This window comes from Sceloporus occidentalis, unplaced genomic scaffold, assembly GCF_023333645.1.
Source record: "Sceloporus occidentalis isolate IW3139 unplaced genomic scaffold, rSceOcc1.0.p SCAF_103, whole genome shotgun sequence".
Taxonomy (NCBI): Eukaryota; Metazoa; Chordata; class Lepidosauria; order Squamata; family Phrynosomatidae; genus Sceloporus; species Sceloporus occidentalis.
This window is the reverse complement of record NW_028317083.1, coordinates 973,253-985,674: the sequence shown is the minus strand read 5'-3', so window position 1 is coordinate 985,674 and position 12,422 is coordinate 973,253. Positions and strand designations below refer to the sequence as shown.

Below are 12,422 nucleotides of genomic sequence, written 5' to 3'. Positions count from 1 at the left end.
TTAACCTCTTCTGGGTTTTGCTAATGGAAACAGTAAAATCTTTGCTGGAAGGTCCATGTAATAGATTTTAAGCACTGTAGAAACGAGTATAAGATCTAATGCATGCTACAGGTTTTATTAACCCATTAAGGATTAACATGATCCATTCTATACTTATTTACCATTGAGAGATCTGTCCTGGGTATCACCAGCCCCTTTATTTATATATTTGGTTTTTATATATAGGATTGATGTTTCCGACACCAAATTTACCTATGAAAGCAGTCAGTGGAACAGCGTTTCAGATGATGAGAAAATGGTTAGGGAACTTAAACTCTTTCTTGGGTCCAAAAAGACTTGGTTGATACCTTTCATTGGGCCTACATTGAAAAAAGACGTAAAGTTACATCAGCTTTCTGGACCTCAGAGGTATCTTCTCCTGGTGGTGCCTATATGGAAGCCCCAAAGGCTTATGTGAGCCTATGATCTTGGACTAAATATTCCATTTTCTATGTCAAGCAAAACAGCCATGCCACTTGGAATTTAAATGGTTAATGCAAAAAAAAAATCATCTCATCTTAACGTCTTAAATCATATTCCTAAGAAAATAGGTAGAAATATAGATATATGTTTTTATCTGCATGAGAATGAATGTTTAATATAAAGAATATACAAACATATAAACATTACATTTTTCAAGAAACAATCAAGTGTTCAAGCATGAAAATATAAAAACAGTGACATCCATCTTCCAAGGAGATTTTTATATGCTAAGACAATACAAAAGACAATTAGCAAACACTTCTGTATAATTAGCTGCACACAATTAAACTGATACTGTATTTGAATGAAAAGGAAAACGTCTTTAGATATGCTTTATAACATAAAAAAAAAAACACATAAAAAGCCCTAAATCACAAAGGGAGGAAAATGTTTACATTAAATACATAAAAAAATAAAATACTTTACATCTCACCCCCACTCACATATTAGATTTTTTATATGTATATATATATATATATATATATATATATACATATATATATATATATATATATACATACATATATATATAAAATCAGGGGCAGATTGGCGATCCTTGAAGAAGGGCAAATCCTGCCAAACAACTTAGAAACGCGACTCATTCAAATTTTTTTTACAGTCAATGTAAAATGGTCTTTCTATCCTTTAAGGGACTTTCACATCAGAAATGGCTTAAAAAATGACCTGTGCAATTGCTAGAACAATATGGCGCTGAACCCCCCATCTTCCCACGACTAAGCCTTTAATATGCACACAAAGGAAGCTCCTGTACAGAATCAATTTGGGGGGGGGGATTTAAGAATTCTAAGATCCAATGACCAACCTGTCTCTGCTTATTTGTTTCATGTAATATATGCCTCCAAGTTTATAAGAATATCCAACAAGTAACAGGCCCTCGTGTGAGAGGAGATGCCCGATGTAAAGATCCCAATGCACTGGAATTCACATACGGTACCATTGAAAGTGGTTAAAACAAATATTTTCTGAAAATAATGGATTGTGACATGATGTCTGGGGCAGTTCTACCGGTTATAAACAACAGACTTATTGATGTTGATTGCGGCAGGTAAATTTTCACCTGGCATTCATGTGGATATGACAGGCTGCATGTTACGGTTTGTGCTCATGTAGACTGCCGGGGGCCGCACACATACCGTGTATGGGGCACTGTGGGCCAGCGGGTATTCGCCTGGTGGGTTGGATGGCCAGTCCGGACATCACGTTACTGTATGAACACACGCAGATAGAGATGAGGTGACCACATTGGCAATTTTTCCAGGACGCATATAATTCACATGTTGCGGACCAGCACATGTGTAGTAACAATCCCTGCAGCGTGTGGGATGTATGTCTGATTTCCTTCCCTGAGTGTATACATCCCACATACTGCATGGGGGAGCACCGTACATGTGCTGGTCAGCAACACGTGAAAGTTACATGTGGAAAACATGGCCAAGGAAGTCACCCTCTGCAGCAAGTATATTGTGAGTTTGGCACTGGCCTCTTTCACAGAAACATTAATATCTAGGACAGATGTATAAAGCAAATATATATAAAATAACCAGAAGCAACTGCATCAATCAAACAAAACTGGATTTGTGATCTCAGTACGAGCTGCCCTCATATGCAAATTTATTTTTCATAGAATCCCCAATTTGCATACGAGGATACCATAAGATATATTTTTTCTTTTAAGACACGCATTTTCTACGGTTCTGCAGCTATAAAAATTAAATCTATTTTGTTTTTATTATATTTATGTTTTGGTACAGCTATTTCCTTAACCATACAGCTCAACGTTTCAGGAGTCCGAATGGGGGCCCCCCGTTTTTGGGAGGTGTGGTATAAATTCATTTCAGATTCGGGTTAAATATTTTGAGGCTTTACTAATTACAGAGTGGTCCATAGATCGAAATATAAACATGACACATGACAATTCCATGTAATATGTATGTTATCAGCCACAGAGCCTGTCGCATGCTGTAAAATTTACAAAAAAAAATAGTTTAATAGTATCATGACACAAGACACCAAACATTCGTTTTAACAAAACAATGTATTTATACAAAATAATTATTTTCCATAATGTTAATTTTTGAAATATTTTTATATTACATATCTCTGTTTATCTTTCTTTCTTAGAAAAGGGTTAAGTGCATGAATGCAAAAGAAAAAAATAATTTCATGCTATTCTGGGAATAAACTATATTTTCAGTTAAAATTATTTAATTATGTTTGTGTAAATATAATAGATTTATAGCTCATATTAAGTATTAATACCACCAGACAATGAATATTAAAAATTATTATTAGAGAGGAAGGACATGAAACCATTTCACATCCATGTTGGTAAAAGTTTTAAACCTTCTTTGTTTCATACAGAAATGCAACAGATTAGAGGGGAATTTTGAAACATTACTTTGTTGACCAAAAATTTGTCTTACCAGTGTTAACCATCTATCAAAACACAGAATTGTCTGCAGGATCAGGTATATTATTACTTATTATTATAATCAGATATATTAGTACAGAAAAAAACATTGGGGGTGATTGACAAAGGCGTTCCATGTCCCAAAACCACAATGGCACCAGTGTATAACTTTCAAGAAAGTCATAGAACACCTATGAACAAAAAAGTGCATATTTAGGCCATAAAAAGTACTGCATCTCATGGAAAAATATTTGTTGCAATCTCTTTAAGAAAAAAAAAAATCAAACTTTAATCAGAAATATTTATAAAGGCCTGAAATGTATTTCATTATGTATCATTATGTGCAATGGTGATCCTGGGCATTCTTGTACTAGCAATTTCTTTATCAATGACCCCCAGTGTTTGCTATTTGGTTGCTCCATTTATTTGGAATTTATTAGCCATAGCGTTAAAAAGATTTCAAAGAGTACCATATTAACAATTAACAAAAAGTGGTTAACATGGTTACTACAATTAGTAAGTTATGTTGGATCTGATTAAAGAAACCATGTTTTAGGAAGGTTACTCGGACTTATTTATATCAATTAAGACAATTGCTATGAACGTTCATTCATATTCATGGGCAGACTGGCCAAGCGTATAAAAGATAATCGCAACTCTATGAAGGTACTTTCTCAGTGATATAGGTCACTATGCATGACGTCTCGTCAAGCCACGCAAGATAGTGAATCCACTTTTTCACTAGTCACAAGTAGCTATATTCATTGATTCTCAATGCATTTTCATTGGGCATGAGACGATTGCCTTTACGTAAAAAGATTTGCGCTACTCTTCCCAAAATGTTGCCAGTCAGCCAATGAATATATATTATTTCTTTTCCAGCTACTGTTTCGGATTGTTGTTTACAAAATTTATTTCAAGAAATAAGTGCATTTTACAAGTAATAGCCTCATAAAAGATTGTCTCAATAAGATAGGTCACATTAGCTATAAATTATTCAGACGTTCCTCACAAGGTTCCAGAGGCAGCTTAGTCGCCCCTCCAAAAACCTCAACGTTGTTTTCGACCCATGGAATGATGTTTCCGGGCATGTAGGTAGAGCAGTTAGCAATGTTCACGATATCATCTGCTTTTAGGACACGGTCCCATATGTTAAACTGGCTCAGCTCTCCAACGAAGGCTTGAGTTGCATCAAATCTTCCACCAACTGTATCCTTTGGAGAAAGCCAGAAACATTCCATTAAATACGGATTGTGGTCAAACATACAAAGGGTGGATAATGTCAAAAAGACTATGACCTGTGGTCCAATAAAGTCTACTATGGCAGTCAATATATCAACATACCCATTTTTAAAAGTTGGCTGTGCTCATTCCAAATATAAGGCAGGTCATTGACAATCCCTGTGCATTCATTGGGAACTTTAGTTGTTCTACTCAGGAGTTCAACTCATATTTGGTTACTTATGGTTTGAGATACGAGTTACCATGACCTACAACACATTTTACAGAAGTAATTGTTGGGGTTTCATTTATACCGCTGAATGTTTTTTCTCAAAAGTGTCTTGAATTAATCCATATCTATATAGCTCTGAGGCTTCCTTGCTGTTGTAAAATATGTCTGATGAGTATAAATCCCATGTACCGAACACTCACCTGCTCCTGGCCGAGAATGAGAATTCCACCTGGTTTAATTGGGTGCCAAGGGGCAAGGTTTTCCCCAGAGCCAAGCCTCTCTCCATCCAGAAATGCTTCCCACAATCCATCCCTGGTTGTCCATGTTATGCATATATGATGCCATTTACCATCACCAATAGAAAATGGGAGTTGAGCAACCTGCAAGAAAACAAGATACAAAAGATGATTGAAATTATTCCCCAAAAGCTCATTTTTTCCTATTTTCAGTAAAAAAGCTTAAAGAGTTACATCTGTGACAACGCCTCAATAACAAGGGATTCATGGCTCTACACTTTCAGTGCCTGAAAGTCTACTGTGAAGGGTAAGGAGATCTGAACTCAACTGAAGTTGAGTTGGGTTGAGTTTGCTTCCTTGTTAGTCCATTACATTTCTGACCAAGGGCCCTGTGGGATTGATATGATGTTTTGCTGACGCGTTCTCCTAGGGAGTTGACAATGTATGGTTTTGGAATAAATGCTTAACCATTACGTCCCTAGCGAATTGATACACCATTGATGATCCGTATCAACTTAGACAGAGGATCTGCTTAGAATTTTATACTTAATATAGATAAAAATGTTGTCTAGAACGGAAAAGTTTTACCCCAGGCTTCAAGGGCCAGAATCTCACCAGTAATTCTGTGTATCATTGCTTAAATACATATGACTTAATCAGCCTAAACAAATGATGGAGCTGTCTGCACTCAAGGTAGGATATCTAAAACATTTGACCTGTCTATAACCGTCAGGAGCTGGAGTTTAACACTCCTTGTCTAGGACTTAATAATTAGGTACTTTCCACAGTAGTCTGGGGCTGAAAGAGCTTTAAAATCTGATTCTGATCACTGCATTTTTATACCTGGACATGTCAAGTGGTCAAAAAAACGGTACAAGAACAAGTTTAAAGAGTTTTAATTACACAAAAATGCACCAAATGTTCAATATGCTTGATGCACCAAATGTTCTGAGCTTCTAGAAAAAAGAGCTACTCCGGGGGGAAAGACCCAGCGGGATTTAGGATCCAGAGAGAAAACAAACCCTCTGAAGGACTTGCACAGAGATAGATGCTGCAGATTAACATGTTACGGTATGGCTCAAATAGACCAATGGGTCCAACCATTTCACATACCATTACGGCATGAAAACATCAGCCGTCACGCATGTGACAGAAGATCCCTAAAGCTTTCCGTGGTTTACAGATGCAGCTGCTAGTGGGAATACATTCGAGAAGCATAGATTTGCAGCAGGTTGCGAGACCCGTATGTATTTCCGACAAGCTGTGAACATTCCAACCATCTGAGAGCTACACTCGGTCTCCTAGCAACACCATCCGAACACACCATGGGAATATCTCTTTACCGGTCCATTAGACAGCATGGAAAACACCACCTAGTTACCACATTCTGCAGCTAAGTATTCTTACTATACAAACAAATGTGACCAACATTATATTTTCTTCCACACAGTGCTGACTGTACATCACTACTTATGTATCCTCTGAGTGAAGAACAGATAAGAATGGGATATCAATTTGATGAGTCAGCTGGTTTTTCTATGTCAGATAATTATATAACTTTTAGTAATGAAAGAGTGACCTCGTTATTATTGTGCATGGCCTTTGACGCCCTTCGGTGTATAAAAATAAGTCACAGATTAACATATAGGATCTGTACTTCTAAAGCAAAGATTGGTTTACACGTTGAGTTACAAGAATGTGCATGTTAGCTTTTAATTGTATTTGTAAAAAGTTAACCAAAAATGTACATGGTGCAGATGCAGAGGCACTGACTGCATCACTTGATGATGAAACCTGAAAATACAATTACATCACTGCCCTAAGTTCTATCCTGCCATCTCCTACCTTGCGCTTAGCTTCCTTTATTGCTCCCCTACATCATTTTTTATTACTAAGTACCTCTATTCTTTTCCCAATATGTTCCTTCACCCCCATAAGGCATATCTGTGCACATGTCTGCCGTTCCTGGGGGAAATTGTGCGATGGAAAAAGATGTCCCTCTGGTCTTTTCAACCAGTGCCCTGTGTTAATAATATATAAATCCTGGCTCATAAACCAATAGTCTATGCATGAACCATAGAGGATTTCAAATGATAAATCTGGTTTGATTCAATCAGACCATCAGCAGTGTTTATCCATTCATCAGAGCTCCGTCACAGATACCCTTGACATCTGACCTGTTATTGCTTCAACAGTATGGAACAGATTACTGTTGGAGATACTGATTATTTTGTACCCATTAAATATCTTTATCAAACCTTCTTCTGCTATATGCTGTTTTTTCAATTAGTGAAGATACTACAACTATCTTTTGAACGCCCCTTGTTGACGTTTGTGCTAATGGTCTATCATTGTATATTATTTATAGCAAAGAGGTTGCGTCTACCTTGTCATTAATCAATAGTTCAATAGGATGGTTCCCCCATTCGATCAGAACGATCTCATTTGCTTGGCCGGACACTGCATAAGAAAATGGGGTTCCGATTCCTGGAGAAGCGCTGGATTTCAACCACATACAGATGGTGAACGCATACAGCTCCGGTAGACTCTTTCTAATTCTTCCGTACAAGTAGTTGGTACGGAGAGGGAGGGAAACCTTGAAGTCATCCGGTGATTTAAAGGGGCTGGTGCCTACAACACAAAAAAGTCAATGTTTATTACAAAATCATTATGTGTAGATGATTATAAACTTACATAATCAGTTAAAGTAAAATTGTGCAATTCATTTTGTACTGATGATTTAGGAATGGTGAGCTGCTGATTATCTAGAAAATATTATACAGATTTTTCCTTCCTCCCAGACAATAATTCAAGAGATAATGTTTTTTATGAATTATTCAAATCTAGATCGTTTGCTAATAGAATTTGGGGAATCGGTTGGGGAATTACAGTTACTTTACCCCATTGGCTGCTTACATTACATTATCTAATAATAAAGTAAATATAATCAAAGATTCTAGAACCGTTTTCTTCTAGAGTTACCGTGAGGTCCAAAGACTCTGCCAGTAATTATAATCTCATTCTCTAATGTCTTGATTGAGGTTGTGGTTGTGTAATCTATTTCCAGAGCGTTTTTTGGGAAGGGTGTAAAATACTGTAGAGCCCCCTTCTATTATTTTTATGAGTCACACGAATGTGCCATTGAGTCATGATCCAGAAAGCAGAATGTTGAACTCTCCTCGCACACACATGCTGTTGACTCATGTATAAGCTGATCCGTCCATAACACCTTGCTCTAAACATCTTCTGACTTGAATATTCTACTCGGTCCAAAAAACCAATGGGGCGATCAAAGAGGCACAGTCCCCCACATAGTCTTCGCCAGGCCCGGACTGGCCACCTGGCATATTGGCCAAATGCCTAGTGGGCTCGTATTCCAGTGCCCAGCCGCCTGAGTAGGTAAATGTAACGTGGGGCTGCACACATCCAGCCAGCGGCTCCTGATCTTAAAGTACCAGGACTGCCTTGTCCTCCCCAGTCTGACCCTGGTACTAAGAGGGCTGCTAAAATGCCTTAGTTTTGGATTTCTGTGATTAAAGGTGTTGTTGACAACTTGATATGAGAGCACGCATGTTACGGGGTTATGCTCACGCAGTGTGTACAGCAGGGCATGTCCAGCGATTTGCTGCACTCTGCACCACCCGATCTGGCACGGGATCGACAGATCATGTGACTATGGAGCTTTGTCCAACAGTAGCCCACCAGGCATTTGCCTTGTGTGCAAAATAACCCCCCATAACATTTCTCAGGTAGGTGTATGGGATAGGACGTCAAATTATCTCATAGAATCTTTAGCCTGGTTAAATGGTTTGGTTATGAAAAGCCTTGTTGTGTGAACGTAAAATTTTTTTACACTCATTTATTTCCAGTCGTTAATTAGGACAACACAGAGTTTGGTATAAAACTATACTTATTCCATCAAAATCAAAAATAGGGTTTTTTATATATATTTTTTACATTTTAAATTTCCATACCACCTTAATTTTTACTAAATTACGTATTCTACCATGGTCTATCATATTCCAGAGCTTGTTGTTTACCCTATTATAGGTGGTAGCATGCAACCTATGACTTTATTCTTAGTAATGGGACACGTTCATTAATTATGTATCCATTATACTATGGTCAAAGGTAACGTCTACTGCACAGGACCTGTAGGAGCAAGCACCAGAGATATTTTTATTGAATAGTCTCTTTTGCTGGCTTTATGAAACGGTTCTCCAGAGCTGAAAGTACCCGAGGCTGTGTGAAATCACAATATGACACCTGGCATTATTCCCGATAATGATCCTGCGCTTCTATATACCGGATTGTATATTCAGTTTTCTCAAGAACCGAAACGGACATTGCCTCTGTAACAAGCAATGAGATGCACGATATGCTGCTGTTCCTGGATGAGAAGTAGGAAAGCAAACTATGGTAATATCCCCCTAGCTTGTTATGATTTTAATGGTATCAGACACAATGGAAAACCAGATGTCCAATACAGAATGAAATGCCCCAAAACTAAATCCCCAAGAATTCCAAAAAGACAGAGCAGATCATCAGTCACGAGCAGCCCATAAGTCTCAGTCTGACTAAAGCTAGAATTATAATTATTATTATACTTACCAAACACTTTTGAAGGAGTCAAACTGTTACATTTTCAGACATCATTTCTGCTAATTGAATGAGTACATGTTCTTCCCCAACAGTCTATATCTGCCATAGACGTGCAATGGGAGTATTAAATGCTATAAGATATGGTTGATAATATCCATTTGCCCTTAATCACAGAATTGTCAGTCCATCTTTGGATGCTATAAGACTATAAAGCCAACAGACGTCTGAAAGCTTCAGGAAATCTTATTAACGCCATAACTAACCAAAGTGTCACTGAAAATCACATAGACATGTCCCTCTTAAATAACAGATACGTTTCAATAAAACGTGGTTTGTGAATTATATCGGTTGCTGTCATATATATTTATATATGTAATTATTATTTCTTTCAATTGAGCCTTTGCAATTGGAATTACCTTTTTCGAGTTCATTAACTCTTTCCAGTAGAGCAGTGAGTGCCGACTCCGTCCTGTGTCTGTGAGCTGCACTCTCATTGTGAAGTAAGGATTTCTCATCTTCAAGTTCAGCTACTTTGTTTAAAAGCTGGTGCTCCAGGTCCCCCAGCTTTCTCTGAAGCATCTCTCGAAGGTCATTAGGCAAGGCAGAATAGGACGCATTGGATCTCAACTGATGCTTTAACAAAAAGATACATTAATTGGGCATCTGGTAGGACAATTAAGGATCCACAGTTGCAATACATTCTGCATTGAATATATATAAATCGCTTATGTTTCAAAACCGGTTAATAAAACTCATGCTTTATGCTGTATTTTACAAAAGCATATGAATTTGTCTGAAGACATTTCCTAGACCGTTGGACATTATTTATACGTTTCACATAATTTTACTATGACCTACAACTGAATGAACATCTGATGCAACCTTTATATTAACCTCATATCCAAATAGCTCACATTTTTTATGTATGATGATGGATAGGATAGTAAAATCGTTTACATCCTAGAAGACATTATGTGATATAAGAATCCACTGGAATTACACATTACCCTAAATAGTAAGGCTTGTGCGTTTGCTCTGTATATTGTTACTAGCTCTAGCCATTATGATAGCATGCATACTGTATATCCATTTTCACACACAGTTCACTGACACAGTTCAGGAATATGTATACATCAATACATTGTAATGCAGTTTTTTGTATGGATGAACATATTATAGCATGAATCCTTCCAACTTATACATTTGTATCCCTGGGAGTTCTTAATGCACAGCTAGATGGCATTACAGGTTAAACATGATAATATAGGAACACAATGGGGATTAATTAGAGGTTGAGAATTGTTGTTGTAGCAAATGGTAAATGTACTATTCATATTCTGAACATAGAATATTTTTTTTATTTTTAAGTGTAATGTGTCCAGACATAATGCAGCACACTTTGCCTACAGGATAGTTGAGGGCAATTATCAGCATCAGAATTTCTCTTTACACATAACCAGCCATAATTCTGCAATACAAGTGCAATAGTAAGAATATATTTGTGATTGATCACCATTTTTTTATGATTTGGAGCACTTTAGAATCCCAGTTGTTATCTACTGCATATCCAATCACTCTCAGTCAACCAGCTATTCTACACGGCAGTGTTCCTAGTGCTTTACAGAGAAGCTCAGGGGTTCAGGACCTGGGACAGCTCCACATTATGAAGAACTGAAGAGCTGCCCCTGGTGCTGGAAGTCTTCATTGTGCTGCTAGTGCAGGGCAACAAATCTGGATCTGTGCTTAGTGAGGCTAAGTAATTGCATGGGTTGGGGCAATTAAATACTGACAGTATCCAGATTTACAGAGCATTTTAATCCAAATAATACAAAATACACCCTTTTTGATCTGACATCTGAGATTTCATAGTAAAAGTTCTACTAAAAGACATAAAAGTTACCTCCAGATTCTCCAGCCTGTCCTTCAGGGACTGCATGGTGCGGCTGAGCTGATCGATGATCTGGCTGGGATCTCTGGGTAGATCCCCCATGGTGTCTTTGCCTTCAGATTTGCTAAAGCCTTTCCTCCAGGACCCATGCTTGCCATCCTGCCCCGTGCCCTCAGACAGCCTTTCACAGTTGGTAAGTTTGGATGTCAGCTCCTTTATAGTCTCCTTCTGCTGCCCGATTGTGTCCTTCTGCTGCAGGATGGTCTCCCGGAGCTGCAGGATAGTGTTGCGAAGCTCCTCTTCCTGAGCTCCTGGAGCAGGTGGCATGGGACAACCGGGGTGGGCTTCTGGTGGGAGTACAGTGCACACATAGCGCTCCCCGGAGTTATCCTGCTTTTTCACGCTATTCCCTTCCACCAGGACGAACAGACAAAGAATCCCTCCAAGAACAGCATTCATGATGTCCTCAGTCCAAACAGCAGACTGAAGATGTGCAGGTGTCCCAAAACCAACAAGCCAGATGATCTGGAGAAGTCACAGGAGTCTCCAGATCCAAATTAAAGCAATTCAAATAAGCAATTAAAAAAGCTGAAGTTTCTTAGAATTATCTCAGGGATTCTGTGCTTTCAGATGGATTTTTCCAATGAGTTCCAGAGCTATAGTACCCAAGTGCCACTCTGTGTCTCCTTCCTAGAGCTCAGGATCCTGTAGATTTCTGAGGTCCTCTCTCCAGCAGGGCTGTGCATTTACTGAATGAGCTGATCTCAGAGGCTCATCTTAAAGGATCAGCACCACCAGGCGTATCTTGATTGGCAGCACATGAGACATGCCAGACGTCATCTCATCCCATCAGAAGGCACAGGAAGGTGAGAATGATGCTGATGGGAGGAGAGGGGGTGAGAGTAGCAGCATCCTCCCCAGGTCTGTCCCTGGGGTGCTTACTAAGTGCAGGATATGCAAAGAGAAATATTTCATTCAGTGGGATGATCACATTGATAACTTATTCAATTCACTAAGAATACTAAGAAGCTGAAATCAATACCCAGGAGGCTCTGATTTTTTTTTAGCAATTAGCAATTATTCTGAAAATTAAAAAGAAAAAAAAAATACACTTATAAAATATATTTTCAGAATGTAAAAACATTATTATGTATTTGAGTTTGTTAGTGTTTATGGTAAGTGTTCTTAAGGGAAGATATGGAATTACTATAATACATAAGAATATAGGTATAAATTACTATAAAAAAGGGAAAGTGACACAGAGTAAGTAAAAGCAGCTAGGGTGAGAGA

At 38.1% G+C, this 12,422-nt stretch overlaps 1 protein-coding gene across 1 annotated transcript; it reads right to left on the bottom strand.

Moving 5' to 3' along the window:
• Positions 1 to 3,939: 3,939 nt before the first annotated feature.
• Positions 3,940 to 11,591, bottom strand: LOC149283503 (neuronal pentraxin-2-like). Its single transcript, XM_089497505.1, has 5 exons — positions 11,145 to 11,591; positions 9,661 to 9,877; positions 7,029 to 7,273; positions 4,607 to 4,786; positions 3,940 to 4,167 (listed from the first exon to the last, which is right to left on the bottom strand). The coding sequence occupies exons 1-5, from the start codon at positions 11,589 to 11,591 to the stop codon at positions 3,940 to 3,942; spliced, it is 1,317 nt and encodes a 438-aa protein (XP_089353631.1).
• Between the last annotated feature and the right edge of the window lie 831 nt (positions 11,592 to 12,422).

Excerpts from the sequence above, each read along its gene's own strand:
- LOC149283503 (XM_089497505.1), bottom strand. The coding sequence starts at position 11,591 with ATGAATGCTGTTCTTGGAGGGATTCTTTGTCTGTTCGTCCTGGTGGAA. Across the intron at positions 9,878-11,144 it reads ACAGGCTGGAGAATCTGGAG|CATCAGTTGAGATCCAATGC; the intron begins GTAACTTTTATG and ends TTTTTGTTAAAG. Across the intron at positions 4,787-7,028 it reads AACTATTGATTAATGACAAG|GTTGCTCAACTCCCATTTTC; the intron begins GTAGACGCAACC and ends GTTTTCTTGCAG.